This window comes from Drosophila serrata, unplaced genomic scaffold, assembly GCF_035046125.1.
Source record: "Drosophila serrata isolate PLE 108 unplaced genomic scaffold, ASM3504612v1 contig_23, whole genome shotgun sequence".
NCBI lineage: Eukaryota > Metazoa > Arthropoda > Insecta > Diptera > Drosophilidae > Drosophila > Drosophila serrata.
The window spans coordinates 662,728-687,626 of NW_028256921.1; the positions used below are offsets into that span (position 1 = coordinate 662,728).

The 24,899-nt window shown below is 43.0% G+C and overlaps 3 protein-coding genes, 1 long non-coding RNA gene and 1 pseudogene across 7 annotated transcripts; 4 read left to right on the forward strand and 1 right to left on the reverse strand.

Moving 5' to 3' along the window:
- The first annotated feature begins 3,362 nt into the window (after positions 1 to 3,362).
- Positions 3,363 to 6,347, forward strand: LOC110184195 (uncharacterized). The gene has a single exon (XM_086829892.1). The coding sequence runs from the start codon at positions 4,748 to 4,750 to the stop codon at positions 5,321 to 5,323; it is 576 nt and encodes a 191-aa protein (XP_086686018.1). The 5' UTR covers positions 3,363 to 4,747; the 3' UTR covers positions 5,324 to 6,347.
- Positions 5,656 to 24,545, reverse strand: t (C45 family peptidase tan). Of its 2 annotated transcripts, none has more exons than XM_086829882.1 (8): positions 24,366 to 24,545; positions 10,386 to 10,479; positions 10,206 to 10,309; positions 7,288 to 7,398; positions 6,941 to 7,175; positions 6,697 to 6,817; positions 6,516 to 6,632; positions 5,656 to 6,463 (listed from the first exon to the last, which is right to left on the reverse strand). In XM_086829882.1, the coding sequence occupies exons 1-8, from the start codon at positions 24,441 to 24,443 to the stop codon at positions 6,169 to 6,171; spliced, it is 1,155 nt and encodes a 384-aa protein (XP_086686008.1). In that variant the 5' UTR covers positions 24,444 to 24,545; the 3' UTR covers positions 5,656 to 6,168. The 2 variants fall into 2 exon arrangements, with proteins under 2 accessions (XP_086686008.1, XP_020808284.2); XM_020952625.2 differs by lacking the exon at positions 24,366 to 24,545 and adding an exon at positions 12,019 to 14,492.
- LOC147645059 (uncharacterized) lies at positions 15,626 to 16,300 on the forward strand. The gene is made up of 3 exons (XR_015270997.1): positions 15,626 to 15,745; positions 15,812 to 16,031; positions 16,101 to 16,300. It is a non-coding gene; the product is annotated as an uncharacterized LOC147645059 (long non-coding RNA).
- On the forward strand, positions 16,503 to 18,371 carry LOC110184144 (uncharacterized; annotated as a pseudogene).
- Positions 18,911 to 23,999, forward strand: LOC147645060 (uncharacterized). Of its 3 annotated transcripts, XM_086829901.1 has the most exons (8): positions 18,911 to 19,649; positions 19,712 to 20,394; positions 20,457 to 20,576; positions 20,643 to 20,862; positions 20,953 to 21,560; positions 21,623 to 22,717; positions 22,780 to 23,477; positions 23,538 to 23,999. In XM_086829901.1, exons 5-6 carry the CDS (start codon positions 21,202 to 21,204, stop codon positions 21,624 to 21,626), a joined length of 363 nt encoding a protein of 120 aa, XP_086686027.1. In that variant the 5' UTR covers positions 18,911 to 19,649; positions 19,712 to 20,394; positions 20,457 to 20,576; positions 20,643 to 20,862; positions 20,953 to 21,201; the 3' UTR covers positions 21,627 to 22,717; positions 22,780 to 23,477; positions 23,538 to 23,999. The 3 variants fall into 3 exon arrangements, with proteins under 3 accessions (XP_086686027.1, XP_086686022.1, XP_086686032.1); XM_086829896.1 differs by lacking the exons at positions 21,623 to 22,717; positions 22,780 to 23,477; positions 23,538 to 23,999 and having other exon boundaries at positions 20,953 to 21,131; XM_086829906.1 differs by lacking the exons at positions 18,911 to 19,649; positions 19,712 to 20,394; positions 20,457 to 20,576; ... (1 more) ...; positions 21,623 to 22,717; positions 23,538 to 23,999 and having other exon boundaries at positions 21,148 to 21,357; positions 23,185 to 23,380.
- Positions 24,546 to 24,899: the final 354 nt, after the last annotated feature.

Sequence of the window (24,899 nt, forward strand, 5' to 3'; positions counted from 1 at the left end):
AATTGTGATAATTATAGGGGCTATCTTAGTTATTTAGATAAATAAGGAAGCTTAAAAGGTGCTTAAGACGTCTGTATAATCTTGTTTACACCCACAAGGGCGACCGTGAGGCGTGGAAATGGCGCAGCCTCTGGGCTGAAAAAAAAAAAATAGTGTGACAAACAAACAACAAGAAACAAAAACAATAAAGACCAGAAAAGCGACCTACCTAATGAATTCGAGAAATTGCAAATTGGCCACTGCCACCACCCTCTTCGTCACCCAGCGATGACGACGAGGCCCTCACGTGAATCTGAATTTGGGCCACCACTTTTCCTACATATTTCCCGGTCGCATTCGCAGATACGCCTTCCGACAGCAGCGAAAACTTTAATTTAATGAAATGAAAAATAATGCCAAGCAAATCAAGCAGCGCAAAAAAAAAAAGAAAAATAAACTAAAATATTTGTCAAATAATAGAATTCGATGTATGCAAATGGCTTGCAAAATATGCATATGCCAAAAGCCAAAAAAACAACATCAGCGCCATTTTTTTTGGCGCTTTGACGCGTTTTTGCCGTGCTCCACTGGTAATAAAGAATTTGGCGCCACCACTGGCCAAATCGACGTCACAAATTTGCCACCACTGAGTATCCATCCCGTCCTCTGTGATCCAATCCGATTTGATCCCAAAAAACACTTGCGAAAAATATTTAAAATTAGTAACGCAACAGAAAAGAGACCTGTGGACAATTTGAATTTGAATGATCAAAGAAAAGAGTATTATAAGTCTTTCTTTAAAGTGAAAAACATACTTATATTAATCCTTGTTTTATCTATCTGACTCTTAGTTTAACTGTACTATTATTTACACTCTTATTTTTTAGGGTACAAAGAAATATACTTGTATAGTATCTAAATTTGTGAATATTTTCATTAAATTGACTAGATTGTTTAGGCTGGTGTTGCCGTAGGATATATACATACATATATTATAAACTGAGAACTTTTTCTTAAACCTTAAAGATCATAAAAACTTTTTTAAAATATTTAATGTTTATGCTTACATAATTTGTATTTGTATTTGAATGCAACAGTTTCATTTTAGACAGATTTCTAAAAAAAAACAATAAATATAATATTAATAATTGTTAGGCTGAGACAATAAATCGAAAAATGTTCAATTGAATCGATAATTAGCATGTCAGCAAGTAATTACTTTCTTCATTAAAATTTATTTATGTCTTGTCTAGTCTATAATTATTTTTGGGCTCTCACCTGCACTTCCGCTGCTGATATATAAAATTAAAGAAAGGAGAAGTAGAAACGTGGAAATGTGGAAAATGCGGGGGATATGCCCCAAAGTGACGAGTGAAGTGAGAACCAATTACAAGTTAATCGAGATGAAAACACATTGGTGCCGCACGAGGATTTAGCAAAACGCTGAATTTTCAACCAATGAATAAGTAAAAAGCGAAAGAAAAACAAATATTCACAAGAATCGCAATACTAATATAATATTTTTGCAATTTAATACAAAAAAAAAAAGGCTGGCAGCAGTCGCCAATATATTACCCTTGAAATATACGGATGCATATAAATTTATATACCTATATAAATATTGTTTATAAGTATTTAAAAAACAAATAGGTAGAATAAACTAATAGGCAATCAACTCTGCAATAACCTCTATTTTGTTGAAAGCTGAACCTAAAACGTAAAGGTTTCACCTTTGGATTTCCTGGAAATAATTCCTGGATTTAAAAATTCCACTCTACAAAGATATTCTTGCATATATCCCACTTGCATCTATAGTTCATCATGCTTCAGTTATATCCTAGACCTCATGCTGCACAAAAATAATCTATGAAAATTTGCTGAAAGCCAAATGTATGCCATTTTCTCTATTTTCTTGTCGCGGCTGGCTCTCTGCCTATGCCTCTGTTTTGGTTTCAGTTTTGATATTTGAATACCCTTTCCAGGGTATTATAGCTTCAGTCAGAAGCTTGCAACGCAGTGAGGGAGTCATTTCCGACCCTATAAATCATTTATATTCCTGATCAGCATCAACAGGCGGATCGCTCTGAAATGCCAGCTAGAAAAAAAATATTTCTCCAATTTTTGCAAAATTTTATAAGGGGTTTTACATTGTTAAAATTTTCAAAAATTGAACGAATTTTGGATTTTTTTAAATTTGTACACTCAGTATGTAGATATGTTAAGAGTTTAATTAGTGTCACAGAACTGCCTTCCGGCTCGAAATTCATGCTTTTTTAACTAAGTAATGGTTTTCTTAAACTTTGTTTTTTCAAAAAATTATCATATAAATATATCGCTAAATATGGAATGCAAATATTCACGGTCTTCTTGATAAGTGTTCCAATTCGCCATTTAAATCCCAATTAAAGAAAATTATGAGACAGTTCTAAACAGATTCATGTTTACTACTTTTGTAATTGTCAAAAATTACTCAAATTTAATAATTTAGTTTATTGTTATGATCGATTTCAAAGTCGGGATGGGTATAGTGACTTCGCTTTCGCAATGTTAGCTTCCTTTCTTGTTGTTGTGTTTTCTGTGTGTTTGTTTTTCCTTCTTTAATTTTCAGAGTCAATTAAAAATTGTTAATTTTACTTATAATTTTAAGGTAGGCTAAAATGCAATGCGACGAGACGACGACAACAAAAAATCTAGCAATTAAAATTTTTGTGCGACTTTTGGCATGGCCAAAACAACGACAACAACGTGGACTAGAGGATGGTGGCAAATTTGGCGTTGAATGAACCAACCTCCTCCCCCACCACCACTTTTATTCCGCTCATCCATGGAAATACTTACTACAATCTGTGATCTTAGATCCGACACACGAAAAGTATGTATTATTAAAAAGGCTCGTTGCCTAGAGACATGCTTTGTTTAACACTCATAACGCACTCAATTTGACTGCAATTGGGTTTTATATCATGAAATGTCAAGAATTAATTAGTTATAGTGTTGGTAAATATAAAAGATATAAACATATATCTAAAGTTTCCATCATACTCTGCTTAATTTGATGTTATATTCGACCCTTGCAGGGTATCCTACTTATAGTCAGAACCCTCCAAAGCAGTGAAGGAATCATTTCCGACCCCATAAAACATATATATTCCTGATCAGTATCAACAGGCGAAGCTTTCTAGCTAGGATAAACAATTTTTGTAATTTTTTCAGAAAAAGATAAGGGATAAAAACATCGTTATAATTTTCAAAAATGGACAAAATTTTGAAATTTTTAATTAAGTATGCAGATTTGAAAACCTAATAAAAACTAGCATAGAAAAGCTTTCCGAATTAAAATGCTTTTTTGGCTAAGTTATGGGATTTTTATACTTTGATTTTTGGAAAAATTGGTCATATAAAAATATCAATAAATATCCATTCAAAGAATGCGAATATTTAAGCTAATTTATGATCCTACGATCCTATTCAATTGCAAACTGCAAGGGAATATAAACTTCAGCCTCCAGAAGTTAGTTTCCTTTCTGGTTTTAATGTTACAATCTTAGCAGACAAATAAATCGTCATAAACTGACTTTGACTTACAGTTATCGAAGCCATGGCTATGTATATCTGAAAATTAAGAATCGAATCCGATCCTTATTTGCTTATGTAAAAATATCATCTGAGAAAGTTACAAGTGTATTGTAAAACTGACCCAGGAATAGTTGACAACTCATTCTTGTTGATTATCAAGACTAAATAACAAATGAGTTAAAATAAAAGAGAGAGATATAGGAGACACGCAGAGATATAGGAAACTTTTTCCATAGTATTTCTATATGTGTTTCTCGACCTTCTGATCCTGTTGGATAATATTTATCCCAGACCAGATTGGCTCATAGACGGCAATCGTTCGTCATCTGGTTTATGTTAGCAGATGAGTTGGGAAGCAATCGATAAATGCTAGATGCTATCTGGATCATCCGTGCTCCGTGTGCATATGGCAGCAATAGCAATAGCAATAGGAACAGCAGCAGCAGCAGCACCAGGCATTAGCATCTCGTGGCATTCCTCGCTCGCATTCGACTTGTAAACAAGTTTTCCTTTGCTCTCGTATTGATCCCATCGGATTTCCCCCAGGTGATGATTGGGGAATGGAGTGGAGGAGGTACCTTGCCAATGGCGCAGAAGGCAGAATCCATGACCAAAGCAAATGCGAACCAGGTCCGCATCCGCATCCCCCAGAAGAAGGCATCTCGGACGTTCAAAAGCAAATCAAATTGAATTCGATTCGACAGGCGACCGCAACGAGAGCAATAAAATTGATTGCGTTTAAGTGTATTAAAATCAAATGCGAAATTCCCAAAAACCGAACAGAAATATATGTTTTGGGGGCTTTGAAAATGTCCATGCCCGGGGTAATTGGCATTGAGGTGAATGAAGTTTGGCATTCCCCTGATGGCCGGCATCTGTCAGAAACTAAAAGAGTCAAGAACATGCCTATATACGACTTATAATTATCCTAATTCCAATGTGTTATTGTTAACAAAAAATTGAGAAATTATTGTGTTTCAAAATTGGCTTAGCACTTGTCAGTATTTTTAGTAGATTTCCGTTTGGTTTATCCTAAAATAAGAGACCCCAAAATACTACAAATTACAATGATGCTCAGTAAAACTTTTGCTAAGCACAAAAAACATGAGCATAGTAGGTCTTAGCTGCTAAATTCGAAAATAGAACAAACCACACGGAGGGATTTGATGAAAAATTCAGGAAAGAAGATAGCATGAGAAATCGAGAGGTACGCGACTTGGCTCCGTCGGAGGAGGACTCACTTGAAGCCACCTCAAAGAGTAGCGATGGCAGCAAGACCACGACGTCCAGTTCCTCGTGCACCTTCGCCCTGAGTGGCCAGTCGCTGGGTACCGGGTCCAAGTCCTCTGCCCTCCAGATCATCAAAAAGGAGCAGAATGAGGGTGAGGAACAGAAGAAGGAGGAGGTGGAGCAGCAGCAACAGAAGCCGCAGCAGCAGCAGCAGCAGCAACAGCAGCAGCAGCAGGAGGAGCAACACAATCAGGTGCGGGCCCAACTAAGCTCAATGCATAGGGCGATTGGAGGTGCCGATGCGCCTCAGGAGGAGGTGGAGGCAACATCAACGCCAACGAATACCAATCGTTGCGCCAAATGCAACAAGAAGTTGGGCCTGACCGGGGGTTTCCCCTGCCGCTGCGGCGGCGTCTACTGCGCCGTCCACCGGTACAGCGACCGCCACGAGTGCAGCTTTGACTACCGTGAGCTGGGCGCCAGCGAAATCCGTCGAGACAATCCCCAAATCATACCCAGCAAGTTAAAGAAGCTCTAATTGCAGCTAGAGCTCAAAACCTGTTAATAGTTTATATACATTTCCGATTCCCAAGCCAAGATAGGAGGATGCTGGGCATCTTCAACACCACCAGCACCACCACCAACGTAGAAGATCCGTAATCAGAACCATCCTCCCCCCCAGAACGGCAAATAAGAACGGAATGACAGAAACCATTAAGAAGTAAAATCATTGAAGCGTATTAAAAATATAAAGATGTATATATGAAATGTAGGACTATTAAAAGGACCAAATTTTGTTGTTGTTTTCAATTTGCGTTCACCTTTTCATTTCGGGCTCCTCAACTACGCTTCAAATAATTTAAAGTCCAATTTGCATACAAAAATGTATTTATTCAAATAAAATATATAATATATCTCAATCAGATCACCGAATATGGGAGTGTAAACCTTTTACTTGATATCCAAATTAAACAAAAAAAATTAATTTAACTCAACAAAAAAAAAACAAGAAACCTTAAGCTTCAAACTTCACAAGTAAATAAGTAATTTATATATTTATTTCAACTTGGCAAAATCGAAAACACTTTGGAATGATCTGATAGCCATGAATAGTAAGGAAAATACAATGAAAATAACGCTTAATTATAATAAAATATGATTTGAAATATAGAGATAATATTTCTTTATAAATACTGTTCATAAAATAACCTCGAAACCAGGGACCTTGCTTAAGTTCTAAAATTGCTATTAAATTCAGATGTTTCTATTCCTTTGACTTTACATTCACTCTGGAAAGGGAATGGTTCCGGTTATAGTATCTACTATCTCCATTTCGAAATAATTTTGTTTAAAAGTCACTTCAGTTAAGTAAATGCAGGGAATCTACTTGAAGAGGAGCGGCAGGCGGCAATGGGGCTCTGTCTCGCTGGGATTGTCCGAGTATAATGACATGGTCCTGGCACTGAGATCAAAGATGCCCACGGCTATGGTCTTCACGACCTCGTCGCAGCTGCCATCGTCTCGCCAGACACAATAGACCCCGCCGGAAACATCGCCCAGCATGTGGCGGACATCCTGCTCACTCACTGGCGGCTTATAGCAACCAAAGGTTGTCATTCGTGAGACGCTCGAGTCGATCATTAGATCATTAGCCTGGTCCTGACGGATGCGATCGAATCTGCAGGGATATATTGGATATAAGTTCCAAAAAAGGAACACTATCTACTCACTGGTTAACATGGTAGTTATGCTCCCCAATGGGGATCTCCTTGATGCTCAAATGCGATTCATTTTTTCGCTCGGGCGAGGGAGCCATCTCCACATTATAACACATTTGTCGGGGATCTCTGTGGGTTAAATTCAATTAGATATAAATTAAACTTTTATTAACTAAATGCCCATTAAACGCACGCCAGGAAGGTAAAGTTGATGGAGCAGGCATCTGCAGCTCCAACGCCTGCATCCTTTAGCACCCTGAAGGCATCGTCCACATTGCTTGTGGCCAAAAGGGCTCTGGTAATGAAGTGACGAGCTGTGAAAAATTGTAAATCAAAAGGATATTAACTATAAACATTTTTTCACAATACAAACTTAAGTTTTTGTTAAATATTGACCAGCAATTCATAGACAGACTGCTTATTAAGAGTAAACTTACGTGTCTTTCCGCTTCGCAAGAGCTCTGCACTGATAGTGTTGATGCTAAATACCAGTCCGTGATGATTCTGATTCATGGTGTAGCCAGGCAAGTGTCCAGCATAGCACAGGGACATAAAATGCTCTTCCTTCACGTTGTACTTGCCCTGCGGCTTGTCGCTGATGATGTGAGCATCCACAAAATAGTAATGATTAAGGGTCTCTGTCAGAGCATCTTCGGTGTGTCCCAACAGGCGCTGAAAGAAAATTAAGAACAAAAATTAGTATTATTTAGAGAAGATTTGATTTATTAATATTCTATATATATATATATATATATATATATGTATATATTGTTGGTATACTCACGCAGTTTTTGTGGTTGACAATGATTGTTGAGCAGCCGGTTGGTTGGTTCTTGCTACGCGGCTGATGTTTTAAAGCTTGCGGTAGAATTTCATCCAGATGCAATAGAAATAACTAAAAATATATAAAATAAAAGGAAGAACTGATAATATTGTTACGTTATCATTGTTATTATTATATTGTTATAATATGTACAAGAATCAAAAGAATCTTGTCAAAATTAGGAAGAGAATTCACTTTACATATATTTTTGTTAGTCAAAAATTCAACGCCACCTGTCGATAATTTGATGAAGTATACCCAGGATAAAAAAAAAAATCTAGCGCCACCTGTCGATAATATTCTTAAGTATGCTCAGGTTTTAAACCTACAAAGCAGTATTTAAAAAAAAAATATAGCGCCACCTGCCGATAATATGCTTAAGTATACTCAGGTCTTAAACCTATAAAGCAGTACAAGCAGTTTTTCGAACTAAAACAAGCAGTGAATAGCCTTTTCGAACAAGAGGTTGATCTTGAGTTCGAAAAACTGCTTTACACTGCTTCGCCGGTTTAAAACCTGAATATGTTTCAGTTAATTGCCGACAGGTGGCGCTGCAATGGGTTTGAACTGAAAAATAATAAAGAACAAATGATTCTCCCAAATTGGGAAAATATTTTTCTTGCAAAAACAGCGAAATAAAATATTTTCTTATGAATTTCGATAATATCGAAGGAACAAATTGTACGTTTCTATATTTTGTGTAACATGCGAACGAAAACTGGAAAAGATGAGCTGATCTGTGCGATGGGTAAAAATAATAATAATGGCATTCAATTCAGTGAAAATAATATATTCAAAGTAAACTTTCCCTGTGCTGCCTTCTGGGCGCAACAACAATAGTTTTACAACAAAAAATTCAATATGAAAAGTTTGTTTTCACGTAAATACTAAATCTAAAAATCGAACCAAAGAGCTCATTAATTATGCTAACTTCTTACCTAGCAAGGGTAATTAGTTAATTAATTAATTACGTAGTATGTCAATCACAAATCAAATCCAGTAAATAATGTTTAATTTTATGATTTTTAACAGCCAGCTGCATTCTAAATAAAATTGTACATTGTATGATAATAATGACTAAAGCCATTTACTGCTAAATTGTAACTAAAGTATGATATTAAGATGACCCATAAATCCGACAGAACTAATGCACTCATAATGCGGCTAATTTGAATTATAAATAACCACCGATTGGGTGCCACCTGAAGCACATTAATGATAAATCCAACCAAGACGGAGGCGATGCGATGGCGACGCACCGCACTCAAGAATACTCATATATAGCCAGATACCCAGATCCACAGTCCGGCGGTGGCCGTTGGATTTCAGATCCGGCCAAGGTCGGTGCGATTTTTGCGTGCAATTAATTGGCGGCGGGGCCGAGAGAGCGCAGAAATTATAACACATTATCAGGTGGCAGGTGTAGCCAGTGATTCCATCTCCCAAGGCGGAGTCGAGCTACTTAGCCATGCTAATGAGCCTGTCTAAATGAAGGCTTCATGCGCAGCATACTTAATCCGATTCCCATTGGAATCGATATTCGAATTTTGAAGTGAAAGAATCAAGAATCGAGACCCAAATCCAAAGAAGCCAAGCAAGGGTTTTGTCGTCACTGTCTTTTGGCGGCTTCCCTCTTCTCGCGGCCATTGACAGCACTATATTTGCATGAATAAATACTATAAGTATGACAATGACAAATTGGCTTAGTGAGTTATAAAGATTCTTTTTTCTGAATTCCGGCATTAAGAACTTTGGTTGCCCTTTTTTAATGGGTTAATAGCAAAGATATAGGGCTTTGGAGAAATTAATCTAGAAACGAAGTATAGGGAAACTTTTTCTAATAGGCGGGTTAAATATGTAGTCTATCCACTTATTTTAGAGTCGCAAGATCTCTCACTATTTTGAGCAAGATAGGAATTATTGCCTTGAATTTGGGTCAAAGAAAAACGTAGGTTTAATAATAATCATTTTAACAACAGAAGTTATTTTGTAAAGCTCAAAGCTAATGGTATCATATACATGATATATTACCAAATAGTGGCAGAAATGCTACCCCTTAAATGAGGGTATGAAAAGACAATCACCTGGCCAAAACCGACTGGCTGTCTATCACTTCATTTTAGAGACGCCTGCAGAGGGGGCAGCGACGTGATGCCGGCAAAAACGGAACTAGTTCAATGTCTGCTGCGCTCTGCACGGTCAGCACAGTGAGCACTGGATAAGGGCAACTCTTGGCCACTGCCCAATTAGCAGTATTTTTCGCATAAATTTGGTTGTGCAAGAGCAATTACGGTGTATTAGTTACAAAAATAAATTAAGTGACCCATCTAATTGCACTGCCCAGCGATTAGATCACACTCAATCGATATCGTTCGACCGTATTATATAAAGCATAATACAGTGAGGGTTCTTTAAATGGAAGTATATGAACAATATATTAAAATAAAAGTAATATTAAAAAAAGTATAAGTTAACTCTATATATTTTTTCTTGTTTAGGCTGGCCTTTCGATCTAAGTTTGTCTTAAGCTTGGCCATCTTGGACAATAACCACTGTACACGGTGCAGTGCACTCACAAATTGCATTTAATGTTGTCATTGGTATTGGACAACTGGGCAACTAGCAACTGCTGACACGCAACACGAGGCGGCAAGTTGCAACTCGTGCTTTTGGGGGGCTCCTATACTATATATATACCCACTCCCACGACGGACCTTGTTGGTCGATTATTAGCGTTAAATTACAATATTTAAGTCAACAACGGACCAATATATTGTATATTTATTTTAATGGCCGTTTAATTATGCCCAGTTTGAGCCACTTAGTTATTAGCCAAAGTGTTTACAGTTGCACGCTAATTAGGCACACGGCGAACTCACCTTATGGAATTCCACCTCCGCACCATCGGCCACGCCCTCCAGTTCCCGAATATATTGCGGAAAGCTGTCCTTCACCGATCCCAGGGTTTCGTTATAGATTTGCCCTGAAAACGTACAACAAAAACACGAATATAAATCATCATCTTCAGAACTCTCTCCATCATCTCCAGTGATACTTACTGCCTTTTGGAGACTGGTACAGAGGTAAGTAGGTCTCGTTGAGGGGCTTCGATAAGATCAGAAAATTCTTAATCATCGAACCGAATGTGCGACCCTGCAAATAACAATTAACAATTTACCAATTAAGCAATTAACATTTACTTATTTTATTTAAATGATTAAATGCTTTCCAATCCCAACACACGATCTGCGCTCGAGGTGTTTGTTTAATGGAAAAAAAATATATAAAAAAGAGTTAACACAATGAAATCAAAAACAGAAACATAATCGATCACGACTGATCACAGTGTAAACAAAGCCACCAACTAAGGCACAGAAAATATGAATAATTAAACAATATATTGAATACTGTCATTGTTGTAAAACAAATTCCATTTGAATTTAGCTTAATGATTGGGCTGGCCACAGGTACAGGGATACGCATACGGATACGGACAATATAGCGGGCAACAGCCTATATAGAGATCCATAATTCACCATAATCCGTATAGAAATAATACAATTTTGGCAAACAATACAAAAAAGAAACCCTATTAAGGTATAATATTCACAATAGCAATTATCATATCCATTTTCATAAAAAGCGTTTTTTATAAGGTTCAGTAAAAAGGTTGAAAACACTTTCTTTGTGTCAATTTTGGGGATCAATGATCCTGAGAAACTAAATATATATTCTCTTACAAAAAGACTTCAATCATATATGAAGGATAAAACCATTTTGATAGACCATTTTGAAAGATTTGAGCTTAAGATAAATAGATGTAGGATAGCTTAGTGAAACTAATTGTTTAAGAGAAGTAAAATCCTTTGAAATCCAAGGAGTACTAAATATATAGATTAGATGCTTAAACTTGATCTAATATAGTTTCAGAAAGTGACATAAATATTTGTTAAATATATATATTTTCAATCTAAAGTTTTCTGCAAGTGCATAAATCTTTCTAGTCGCAATTGGCAATAAAAAAAAATAGAGCTAGACAAAGCCACGAGAATCACGAATCTGCATCTGCATTACCTAGCGGCGTCTGGGTCCGGGACATGTCAAACAAATCGAGGGCTGTGGGGATTATATATTTATACACAAACTCACTTTTATAAAGCCATATAGATAAGCCCATCTGGGGTTTATTTATAGAGACCACAGGCCAGATAAAAAATTCGCGTGCAATTTTTGTGGTTATCAATTTAAGGCCAAGATAGGTGTCCTATATATTAGAATGTATGTAGTTCTTGGAAAAGAAATGTTTTACTAACTTGACCTACTTCAAAAACTACCTGATGATAGGAATACAGTATACTCCCGATAGGTAAATATATATTTTTAAGCAATTAAAAGTCAATCACTTGAAACTTTGAGTCAATGGAATATATATTTATTATCTGGGCTTGGCTTGTAAAAATAAACTAGTCTATAGAGTTTACTATGTATAATATTGTATTTTACAATCAATCCCCCCGCCAGCTTCTGTTTGTATTGTGTAACTGAAAGTTCCCCCAAGTTCCTCTAAAAATAAATGTGAAGCAATGAAAGTTACAGAACTAACTTAAAATCCATTCGAAATTGAGGTATCGTGACCAATTCTTAACATGTGAAAGAGAGTCCATTGGAGGAGGACGGGTCATTGGTACTTACCATGTCGAAGCCCACCTCATAGTGGGTGCCCCTGGTGTACAGGACAGGCACAGCCTGGCGACGTGGCAGAATCTTTCCAGAGGACATTGTCCTGATTTTTAATTTAAGCTACTTTTTAAAATTAAATTTAAGAGCTGTGCGGGCACCGATACTTTCTTATCGCTGGGGGAAAGCTATGAAAAGCTCTTTTGCAATCGTTGCAAAAAACGTTAAAAAACAAGAAAACAAACAAAAAAAGAACAAAGAAGACAGAGTCGCGGATGATGATACGATAGGGTGTAATCAACAATAAATGCGTGTTTTTTAGAGACCAGCTGATTTGTTCTAGAGCGCTTGAAGGCACAATTCAAACTGATTTGTTTTGTTTTGACGGTGGCAACGGCAACGCTGCTGCCACTGAGACGTCGCTGTTAACGTCAGCCGCAGCAGCAGCGGTAGCAGAGGTGGCTATATCGATTACAGCGTTTATTTTTTTAACCCATTAACAACCAAGAATACCTCGCGACTCACGTCAGAAACGCAGATGCAAACAAATCAAGTTGGGATCATTTTTAATTATGATTGAGCGTTCAGAGATCCGTCTATGCTGATTTGTAGTCAATTTTGCTAAATGCATTAACAGCCGAATCGATTTAACTCTAATTTCTAATACAGTTGTACAGTGGTATTTATACAAATCTAATTTCTAGTACTTACAAGTGAATTTCAGTAAAATTCAAGGTATTTTCTTAGTTAGACCCGATCTAGATATTTCTGTTGATTCCTGAAAAATATGCTTTATAGAATTTTTAATACTCCTTGCAGGTAATACCCTATATATAGTCAGAACTTTGAAATTCAGTGAAGGAGTCATACCCGACCCTATAAATCATATATATTCTTGATCAGCATCAACACCCAAGTCGATCTAGCAATGTCTGGTAAAACATTTTTTTTTTTCGAAATTTTTTCCATTTTTTCAAAAAAAGATAAGAGGTTACATCGTTAAAATTTTCAAAAATTTAAAAATGTTGAATTTTTTTCAATTTAAAATTGAGTATGCAGATTTATAAACCCAATAAAAATTAAAATAGCACAGCTTTCCGATTATTAATTTTAAATCGGAAAGCTGTGCTATTTTAATTTTTATTGGGTTTTTGAAAAATTTAAAATTCGGCTTTCTGATTAAATTGCAAATTGTAAGGTATAATATTTATAAATCTTAAATCTTATTAAAAACTTAAGGGTACTTATTGATTAACATTTAAATATAAAAGAAAAATCGTTCATGTCCTTAACTGTCGGATTAACCGATATCAAGGTAAGATTTATAGGTCAAATATTAAATAATAATTAAAAACAAGCAAATAGTGACGTCATTGTTTAGCAAACCAAAACCTTAAAAGGATATTTTATATTATAAAATAATTCATTTATAGCACAAGTAAGTATATAAAAATAAGTTTATAGGGATTAGCAAATCTATTTTAAATATACAATGAGTTTATTTACTATTTTTTTCTATTAACCTATAGAGAGGGAGCCCTTTCTCATTTTTTGAAAAGAAACTAACCCGTTTCTTGCTAAAAGATTATGGCTATAGTATGGGCTTATCGAATTCTTTTCTGTTATGTATTTAGATATTTGGATGATAGAATGCTTTCGGCTGCTAAGTCAATTAGTCGTCGTCTAATAGGCTTTGCGACTTAATGGTTTCGTTTTATTTTCTTACCCTCTTCTTATGCGTATACGTAATATATGTGCTAGAAATACCCAATACACCCTCCCCCTTGCCATCGACCAACTGACCATGAATATTTTGTATATTTATTTTTGCTGCTTTGTTTGCGTGTCGATATAAACACGTTTTTGCCGATTGTTTCACCGGTTTATTTTCTTTGAGTCTTTTTCAATTTACCTGGGTCGGATTAGGAGGGTTAGGTTGGATGAGTTAACCCTTTTTATACCCTTGCAGGCTTATAGCTTTAGTCAAGAGCTTGTGACGCAGTGAAAGATCAGCATTAGAAAAAGCCGTGTCGATTTACCCATTTCAGGCGGGGGCATTCGGGATTTTGCAGAATTAAAAAAGGGAACTCGTCCACTGGGTCGGCCTGGACTAAAGGAGCCGCGTATCCTCTGCTCCTGGCTCCTGGGCGGGGTGTCAACAGTTCCGCTGGTCAATTGTTGTCATTTGTTGGAGCATTGCGTCTTTTATAGGGTAACTCTTGTTGGCCGACTCACTTTTCATTCGCCACTTGCCACGGTCCCCTTTCCCCTATCCATTTCCTTGTCCGTTTCCGTTTTCCATTCCCCGACAGTCATTTACATTTGAATTGATATTTGTCTGCTAGCAGCCAGCTGACATAGAGCCATGCGCAGAAGCGACGATCTGCTGATGATATGCAGCCATTTAAAAAAGTGTGATCATATCCATTATCAGAAGCTTTTAATAATGTGACCAGCTTATGTTCACTACTTTAATATCGAAAAAATTACTGTCCTTTTTCACAACTTTTTTGTAGTGTGACCAGCTAATTTTTCACTACTATCATCGAAAAACGACAGTCATTTCCACCGCCACCGATGGCGCCGGCCATGATATCACCAACATCGCCGCCCTTTCCGGGTGCAGCGCCTCTGCCACCGTGCATGGCGCCAGCAATGGTTGAGTTCAGAGTTAAGCCAAGCCAAGGAGTGTCACTTATATTAATTCCGATCCTTTGCCTGCAGCTCCTTTGCCACCCAAGGTGAAGCTGCCAAAGACAACGTGCCACAGCCCACGAATCCATTAAAGAGCTTTAATGGTCCAAACCGCCGGATGCCAAGCTCCAGGGCACCGTCTGGAGCGAGCTTGACGAAAGCAAGCTGTAAAACAACATGGAGTTGGAGTCGTTAGACCAGCTCTTCGGCTTAACAAAATAATGGCGATAGCTCACATAAGGATCTGCGAGCAACTAACGGCAAACCAGCAAAGCAAAAGGTGCTCTCAGTGATCGATGGACGCCGGGCTCAGAACTGCACCATCCTGCTCAGCAAGCTGAAGATGAGTGACATGGAGATATCAAAGTGGGAGTTGCTTTAGTCACCTAGTGGTTCCAAATACTAATCTCTTCTCTTCTAGGGCCATGGACAACGACGAGCAGCTGACACTCGACATGGTCTGCCCTCGACGAAGAAGCGTGCACCGTTGAAAGAAGCTCATTACCAGGACCATTTCCACTCCGCAGCTAAGCGGCCTGCCCCAGAAGCGTCAGTTTGCCTCCGGTGGTGCCTCTATCAAGGGCAAGCTGCTGACACCAACAGCAACACCCTCAAGTTGAACACACGCACGGCGTTGGCTGTCCTGGAGAACGGCAACTCGTCAACGGGAATTATCACGGTCACCCTATCACCGGCAGCCATCGAGCGGGACTTGGAAGGTAGGCCGTTGCGTCGAGGCTATGTGCCCGTCGACCAAAAGATCCAGCAGGAACTGCAGGACCTCAAGACTGAGCTTAACGCGAGCCGCTAAAGCGCCTGCGCAAGATTAACAAGCAGAACACACTGAAGGGTTCGCCGGACAAGCTGTGAGTACAGGTCAAGGCTTTCAAGAATCGTCCTCTTATCATCTCACGTTTTTCGTCACCAGCCAACTCAGCACAGACGACGAGGCCGATGCGGATGACGATGAGGAATCTGAGGTGAAGCACTGCTATGGACCCGGAAAACTGCACAATGCCCAGTCCACCCAGCAGTTGGATAGAAATGGGCAAGTGTTAGATAACCTACTTAAAGAAGTTTGAGTCTCATTGAATCTTCATTCTTATATCAACAGCAACGAGCCGGAGAACGTACACAAGCCTGCTGGCAATCGCAGCCTGAATGCAGCATTATTGAGATGCGTCCGGCCATGTCGCTGGCCCAGACCTGTGATCTGATGCCCGAAGAGGCGCCCTCATCGCGGGGCTCACTGCCCAGTGGGAAAGCCTGATTGATCAATAAGAAAGCCGAGAACCGGACGGTTATTGAGGCGTCCATCACTCCTTTTAAAAAAGGTACCAAATCCATTATCACAAGCTTTTTGCAGTGTGACCAACCCATGTTTCGCTACTTTTATATCGAAGTGTGACCGCATTGACTTTTAGCTGGTTGCCTGCAGCCATGTGCAACAGCGACGATCACCTGGCATGGATGCATTTGCAGCATTGACTATGGATTGCTGGCATGGAACCACGTGCAGTTTTGACATTCTACGTTTTAGGTTATGGTGAAAGCACTCAGGATGACTCTGGGTATCTCGGCCTCCTAGCAGAGCAAAAACAACCTCGAGTCCAAGCACCAGCAGCAGCAGCCGCTCAAGCTGACCGTGGTCACCAGCCAGGAGCAGCGTTACAATGGCCCCAACTGCCTCAACACCGGAGCCGCCGCAACAGAAGCTCATCACCAGGACCATTTCCACTCCGCAGCTAAGCGGCCTGCTCCAGAAGCGTCAGTTTGCCTCCGGTGGTGCCTGTACCAAGGGCGTGATGCAGCGGCTTATTGCCTCCCATGGCAAGCTGGTGACATCGGGCATTACAACGGTCACCCTATCACCGGCAGCCATCGAGCGGGACTTAGAAGGCAGGCCGTTGCGTCGAGGCTACGTGCCCGTCGAGCACAAGATCCAGCAGGAGCTGCAGGACCTCAAGACGGAGCTAAAGCGCCTGCGCAAGATTAACAAGCAGAACACACTTAAGGCTTCGCCGGACAATCTGTGAGTACAGGTCAAGGCTTTCAAGAATCGTTCTCTTATCATCTTACGTTTTTCGTCTCCAGCCAACTTAGCACAGACGACGAGGCCGATGCGGATGACGATGACGATGAGGAATCTGAGGTGCAGCACTGCTATGGACCCGGAAAACTGCACAATGCCCAGTCCACCCAGCAGTTGGATAGAAATGGGCAAGTATTAGAAAACCTACTTAAAGAAGTTTGATTCTCATTAAATTTTCATTCTAATATCAACAGCAACGAGCCGGAGAACGTACACAAGCCCGCTGGCAATCGCAGCCTGAATGCAGCCGCCTACATAGCCAATGGAGCCAGCAATGGCAGCGGCGTCGATCGGGTGCTAGCATACGACCCTGTAAAGCTGTGACTATCGGCAGACAACCACGTGCAGCTTTGACTATCCTATGTTTTGGGTTATGGTGAATGAACTCTGGAGCAGCCATATGATTAGGATGAGCTGGATCAAGACCAGGGCTTGCTGGTCACAGCCCGGCCGGCGGCAGTGCAGACCACTTCGCTCCTGGTCACCATTGATGAGCTATCCAAGCTTGAACAGCGCCAAGGAGGAGGGCCTCGATGACCAGCATTCGGATGACTGGGGGTATCTCGGCCTTCTAGCAGAGCAACAATAACCTCCAGGCCAAGCACCAGGAGCAGCAGCCGCTTAAGCTGACCGTGGTCACCTGCCAGGAGCAGCGTTACATTGGCCCCAATTGCCTCAACACCGGAGCCGCCGCAACAGAAGCTCATCACCAGGACCATTTCCACTCCGCAGCAAAGCGGCCTGCCCCAGAAGCGTCAGTTTGCCTCCGGTGGTGCCTCTACCAAGGGCGTGATGCAGGGGCTTATTGCCTCTCATGGCAAGCTGGTGACACCAACAGCAACACCCTCAAGCTGAACACACGCACGGCGTTGGCTGTCCTGGAGAACGGCAACTGGCCAGCGGGCATTACAACGGTCACCCTATCACCGGCAGCCATCGAGCGGGACTTAGAAGGCAGGCCGTTGCGTCGAGGCTACGTGCCCGTCGAGCAGGTCCAGCAGGAGCTGCAGGACCTCAAGACCTCAAGACGGAGCTTAACGCGAGCCGGAACTAAAGCGCCTGCGCAAAATTAACAAGCAGAACACACTGAAGGCTTCGCCGGACAATCTGTGAGTACAGGTCAAGGCTTTCAAGAATCGTTCTCTTATCATCTTACGTTTTTCGTCTCCAGCCAACTTAGCACAGACGACGAGGCCGATGCGGATGACGATGACGATGAGGAATCTGAGGTGAAGCACTGCTATGGACCCGGAAAACTGCACAATGCCCAGTCCACCCAGCAGTTGGATAGAAATGGGAAAGTGTTAGAAAACTTACTTAAAGAAGTTTGATTTTCATTGAATTTTCAATCTTTATCAACAGCAGTGAACCGGTGAACGTACAGAAGCCCACTGGCAATCGCAGCCTGAATGCAGCCGCCTACATAGCCAATAGAGCCAGCAATGGCAGCAATAATGGGATGCATCCGGCCATGTCGCTGGCCCAGCTCTGTGATCTGACGCCCGATGAGGCTCCCGCTTCGCGAGGCCCCATTGCCCAGTGGAAAAGCCTGATCAAAGAGAATGCCAAATTATTGTTGTAGTGTCCACACTTGATACCAATCCAAAGCCCGATGACCGATACCCGGTTCCTGATCCTCTCCTGCATACAAAGCGAAAGGTGCTTATCAACAAATTAATTTATATATTACATAAATATACGATAACGATATGCGAAACATGATTTAATTTAATAAAGAAAACCCAAAACTAAACAAACACGCATTTTTAGTAGTTGCCTACATTTGTAATGGATATATTCTTGTTGTTGCAAAAAATACCTGTATGTTGTTGTTGTTGCCTGCAAAAACGAGCATTCAATTTGGTCGGTTTCAGCATAATTTCTGGGCCTGAAGTACCAGGCGAACAGAAACCGCAGAAAGCTGATTAATTTTAGTGCAAGAGCTGCAAATTAGAGTTGTCCTTTTAGCTATATTGTAGCAGAGCTTAAAGCTCAGAGGTTAAATCTAGCTATAAAATAGATAGCTTGCCAACCTTATATAACGGAAACTTTTTGCAGTGTGACCAACTCATATTTCACTTATATACTACCGAAGTGTGACCGCTTTGACATTACGCTGGTTGCCTGCAGCCATCTAAAGCAGCGACCATCAGCTAAAATGGCGCCATTTGCAGCATTGACTATCGGCAGACAACCATGTGCAGCTTTGACATCCTACGTTTTGGGTTATGGTGAATGGACTCAGGAGCAGCCACAGGATCAGGATAAGCTGGGTCAAGACCAGGCGTGCTGGTCACAGCCCGGCCGGCGGCAGTGCAGACCATTTCGCTCCTGGTCTCCATTGATAAGCTATCCAAGCGTGAACAGCGCCAAGGAGGAGGGCCTCGATGACCAGCATTCGGATGACCCGCCAGGAGCAGCGTTAACTGCCTCAACACCGGAGCCGCCGCAGCAGCAGCTCATCACCAGGACCATTTTCACTCCGCAGCTAAGCGGCCTGCCCCAGAAGCGTCAGTTTGCCTCCGGTGGTGCCTCTACCAAGGGCGTGATGCAGCGGCTTATTGCCTCTCATGGCAAGCTGGTGACACCAACAGCAACACCCTCAAGTTGAACACACGCACGACGTTGGCTGTCCTGGAGAACGGCACCTGGCCAGCGGGCATTACAACGGTCACCCTATCACCGGCAGCCATCGAGCGGGACTTAGAAGGCAGGCCGATGCGTCGAGGCTATGTGCCCGCCGAGCAGAAGATCCAGCAGGAGCTGCAGGACGTCAAGACGGAGCTTGACGCGAGACGGAGCTGAAGCGCCTGCGCAAGATTAACAAGCAGAACACACTGAAGGCTTCGCTGGACAAGCTGTGAGCATGGGTCAAGGCTTTCAAGAATCGTCCTCTTATCATCTTACGGTTTTCGTCTACAGGCAACTCAGCACAGCCACAGGATCTGGATGAGCTTGGTGAAGACCAGGGCGTGCTGGTCACAGCCCAGCCGGCGGCAGTGCAGACCACTTCGATCCTGGTCACCATTGATGAGCTATCCAAGCATGAACAGCGCCAAGGAGAAGAGCCTCGATGACCAGCTTTGGGATGACTCGGGGGGGTATCTCGGCCTCCTAGCAGAGCAACAACAACCTCCAGGCCAAGCACCAGCAGCAGCAGCCGCTCAAGCTGACCGTGGTCACCCGCCAGGAGCAGCGTTACAATGGCCCTAACTGCCTCAACACCGGAGCCGCCGCAACAGAAGCTCAACAACAGGACCATTTCCACTCCGCAGCTAAGCGGCCTGCCCCAGAAGCGTCAGTTTGCCTCCGGTGGTGCCTCTACCAAGGGCGTGATGCAGCGGTTTATTGCCTCCCATGGCAAGCTGGTGACACCAACAGCAACACCCTCAAGCTGAACACACGCACGGCGTTTGCCGTCCTGGAGAACGGCAACTCGGCAACGGGTAGTACCACGGTTACCCCATAACCGGCTGGCCATTGCGTCAAGGCTATGTGCCCGTCGAGCACAAGATCCAGCAGGAGCTGCAGGACCTCAAGACGGAGCGAAAGCGCCTGCGCAAGATTAACAAGCAGAACACACTGAAGGCTTCGCCGGACAAGCTGTGAGTACAGGTCAAGGCTTTCAAGAATCGTCCTCTTATCATCTCACGTTTTTCGTCACCAGCCAACTCAGCACAGACGACGAGGCCGATGCGGATGACGATGAGGAATCTGAGGTGAAGCACTGCTATGGACCCGGAAAACTGCACAATGCCCAGTCCACCCAGCAGTTGGATAGAAATGGGCAAGTGTTAGATAACCTACTTAAAGAAGTTTGAGTCTCATTGAATCTTCATTCTTATATCAACAGCAACGAGCCGGAGAACGTACACAAGCCTGCTGGCAATCGCAGCCTGAATGCAGCATTATTGAGATGCGTCCGGCCATGTCGCTGGCCCAGACCTGTGATCTGATGCCCGAAGAGGCGCCCTCATCGCGGGGCTCACTGCCCAGTGGGAAAGCCTGATTGATCAATAAGAAAGCCGAGAACCGGACGGTTATTGAGGCGTCCATCACTCCTTTTAAAAAAGGTACCAAATCCATTATCACAAGCTTTTTGCAGTGTGACCAACCCATGTTTCGCTACTTTTATATCGAATTGTGACCGCATTGACTTTTAGCTGGTTGCCTGCAGCCATGTGCAACAGCGACGATCACCTGGCATGGATGCATTTGCAGCATTGACTATGGATTGCTGGCATGGAACCACGTGCAGTTTTGACATTCTACGTTTTAGGTTATGGTGAAAGCACTCAGGATGACTCTGGGTATCTCGGCCTCCTAGCAGAGCAAAAACAACCTCGAGTCCAAGCACCAGCAGCAGCAGCCGCTCAAGCTGACCGTGGTCACCAGCCAGGAGCAGCGTTACAATGGCCCCAACTGCCTCAACACCGGAGCCGCCGCAACAGAAGCTCATCACCAGGACCATTTCCACTCCGCAGCTAAGCGGCCTGCTCCAGAAGCGTCAGTTTGCCTCCGGTGGTGCCTGTACCAAGGGCGTGATGCAGCGGCTTATTGCCTCCCATGGCAAGCTGGTGACATCGGGCATTACAACGGTCACCCTATCACCGGCAGCCATCGAGCGGGACTTAGAAGGCAGGCCGTTGCGTCGAGGCTACGTGCCCGTCGAGCACAAGATCCAGCAGGAGCTGCAGGACCTCAAGACGGAGCTAAAGCGCCTGCGCAAGATTAACAAGCAGAACACACTGAAAGCTTCGCCGGACAAGCTGTAAGTACAGGTCAAGGCTTTCAAGAATCGTCCTCTTATCATCTCACGTTTTTCGTCTCCAGCTAACTCAGCACAGACGACGAGGCCGATGCGGATGACGATGACGATGAAGACTCTGAGGTGAAGCTCTGCTATGGACCCGGAAAAGTGCACAATGCCCAGTCCACCCAGCAGTTGGATAGAAATGGGAAAGTGTTAGAAAACTTACTTAAAGAAGTTTGATTTTCATTGAATTTTCAATCTTTATCAACAGCAGTGAACCGGTGAACGTACAGAAGCCCGCTGGCAATCGCAGCCTGAATGCAGCCGCCTACATAGCCAATGGAGCCAGCAATGGCAGCGGCGTCGATCGGGTGCTAGCATACGACCCTGTAAAGCTGTGACTATCGGCTGACAACCACGTGCAGCTTTGACCATCCCACGTTTTGGGTTATGGTAAATGGACTCAGTAGCAGCCACAGGATCAGGATGAGCTGGGTCAAGACCAGGGCGTGCTGGTCACAGCCCGGCCGGCGGCAGTGCAGACCACTTCGCTCCTGGTCACCATTGATGAGCTATCCAAGCGTGAACAGCGCCAAGGAGAAGAGCCTCGAAGACCAGCATTCGGATGACTCTGGGTATCTCGGCCTCCTAGCAGAGCAACAAGAACCTCCAGGCCAAGCACAAGCAGCCGCTCAAGCTGACCGTGGTCACCAGCCAGGAGCAGCGTTACAATGGCCTCAACTGCCTCAACACCGGAGCCGCCGCAACAGAAGCTCATCACCAGGACCATTTCTACTCCGCAGCAAAGCGGCCTGCCCCAGAAGCGTCAGTTTGCCTCCGGTGGTGCCTCTACCAAGGGCGTGATGCAGGGGCTTATTGCCTCTCAAGGCAAGCTGGTGACACCAACAGCAACACCCTCAAGCTGAACACACGCACGGCGTTGGCTGTCCTGGAGAACGGCAACTCGTCAACGGGAATTTCCACGGTCACCCTGTCACCGGCAGCCATCGAGCGGGACTTGGAAGGCAGGCCGTTGCGTCGAGGCTATGTGCCCGTGGACCAGAAGATCCAGCAGGAGCTGCAGGACCTTAAGACGGAGCTTGACGCGAGACGGAGCTGAAGCGCCTGCGCAAGATTAACAATCAGAACACACTGAAGGCTTCGCTGGACAAGCTGTGAGCATGGGTCAAGGCTTTCAAGAATCGTCCTCTTATCATCTTACGGTTTTCGTCTATAGGCAACTCAGCACAGCCACAGGATCTGGATGAGCTTGGTGAAGACCAGGGCGTGCTGGTCACAGCCCAGCCGGCGGCAGTGCTGACCACTTCGATCTTGGTCACCATTGATGAGCTATCCAAGCATGAACAGCGCCAAGGAGAAGAGCCTTGATGACCAGCTTTGGGATGACGGGGGGGTATCTCGGCCTCCTAGCAGAGCAACAACAACCTCCAGGCCAAGCACCAGCAGCAGCAGCCGCTCAAGCTGACCGTGGTCACCCGCCAGGAGCAGCGTTACAATGGCCCTAACTGCCTCAACACCGGAGCCGCCGCAACAGAAGCTCAACAACAGGACCATTTCCACTCCGCAGCTAAGCGGCCTGCCCCAGAAGCGTCAGTTTGCCTCCGGTGGTGCCTCTATCAAGGGCAAGCTGGTGACACCAACAGCAACACCCTCAAGTTGAACACACGCACGGCGTTGGCTGTCCTGGAGAACGGCAACTGGCCAGCGGGCATTACAACGGTCACCCTATCACCGGCAGCCATCGAGCGGGACTTAGAAGGCAGGCCGTTGCGTCGAGGCTACGTGCCCGTCGAGCAGGTCCAGCAGGAGCTGCAGGACCTCAAGACCTCAAGACGGAGCTTGACGCGAGACGGAGCTGAAGCGCCTGCGCAAGATTAACAAGCAGAACACACAGAAGGCTTCGCCGGACAAGCTGTGAGTACAGGTTAAGGCTTTCATGGATCCTCTTGTTATCTTACATTTTTTCGTTTTCAGCCAGCTCAGCACAGACGACGAGGCCGATGCGGACGACAATGATGATGAGGACTCTGAGGTGGAGCACTGCTAATGACCCGGAAAACTGCGCAATGTCCAGTCGTCTAGTAGCGTATGCTGCAGGAGGACCAGCGGCCAAGCGATCTTATATCCGATCCCGACCCGGTAAAATGCCGCTGGCTAAAGAAGTGGATTAAGAAGTGCGACGACGACTCAGAAACGTCCAACTGGATCGCGGCCAATACCAAAAAGTGTCCCAAGTGCAGTGTGGCCATTGAGAAAGACGGCGGTTGCAACCATATGGTGTGCAAGAATCAGAACTGCAAGAAAAAGTTCTGTTGGGTCTGGCTCGGCTCCTGGGAGCCGCACGGCTCCTCCTGGTACAACTGTAACCGGTATGATGAGAATGAGACCAAGACAGCTCGTTATTGCCCAGGAGAAATTGCGCTCATCCCAAGCTAGGTGAGTTTTTATACTATCCAAATTTTTGTCGAAAGCTTGTAATACTGTGAAGGAGTCATTTTCGACCCAATAAATATTATATATATATATTCTAGATCAGCATCATCAGCCATAAAGAGTCGAAAGAGTAAGATCTTATAATTAATTTAGGCTTTTTACTTTGAGTATACTTTTGTAGATATCATCAATACAAATTACTAAATCACTTTCAATTAACACTAAGTAATGGGATCCATGGCAATAGACCAAGGGCAGATCCCTCCTATAGCATCTATATTTGTCATGATTAGGACTTACCCCAGTGGAGGACACGTCATTGTTTACTTCTTTCCATATAATAATATAATTGTCATGATTAAGACTTACCTGAGTGTAGAACAAGTTATTGTTTACTTCCTTCCAGTGTACTCTTCGAATCTTGTTGACTTCAATTAGGGTAGTCATAATATCGAAGATCACTTCCTGGTTATCCAGATGTATTTTATTGGCCACCTCATTCTTTTAAACACTATCACTATCGATGTAAACACTAGGTACCCCTAGGACAGACTGAGGTCGCGGCGAACGAAGTGCCTCTATTTATAGTTCCCGAGTCAAGAGAACAGAGGAAGTGAGAGCGAGAGAGTAAGAGATAGGCAGAGAAACATACAGAGAATGAGTTAGCTCTGGAGATGCACAGTGGGAGTTGGACCTCCCGGATAACAAGAGGCAGAATGAGTAAGAGAGAGGGAGAAAGGGAGAGTGCTGTCGATGCTGATCAAGAATATGTTTATTTAATAAGGGCGTTACTGCGTTCCAAACTTTTGTGTAAAATTATAATATAAAAATTTTAAAAAAATGTGGATTTTAGGATTCTTGCAGAGGAAAATATAATTTCAATCAGTGAAGGAGTTATTTTCG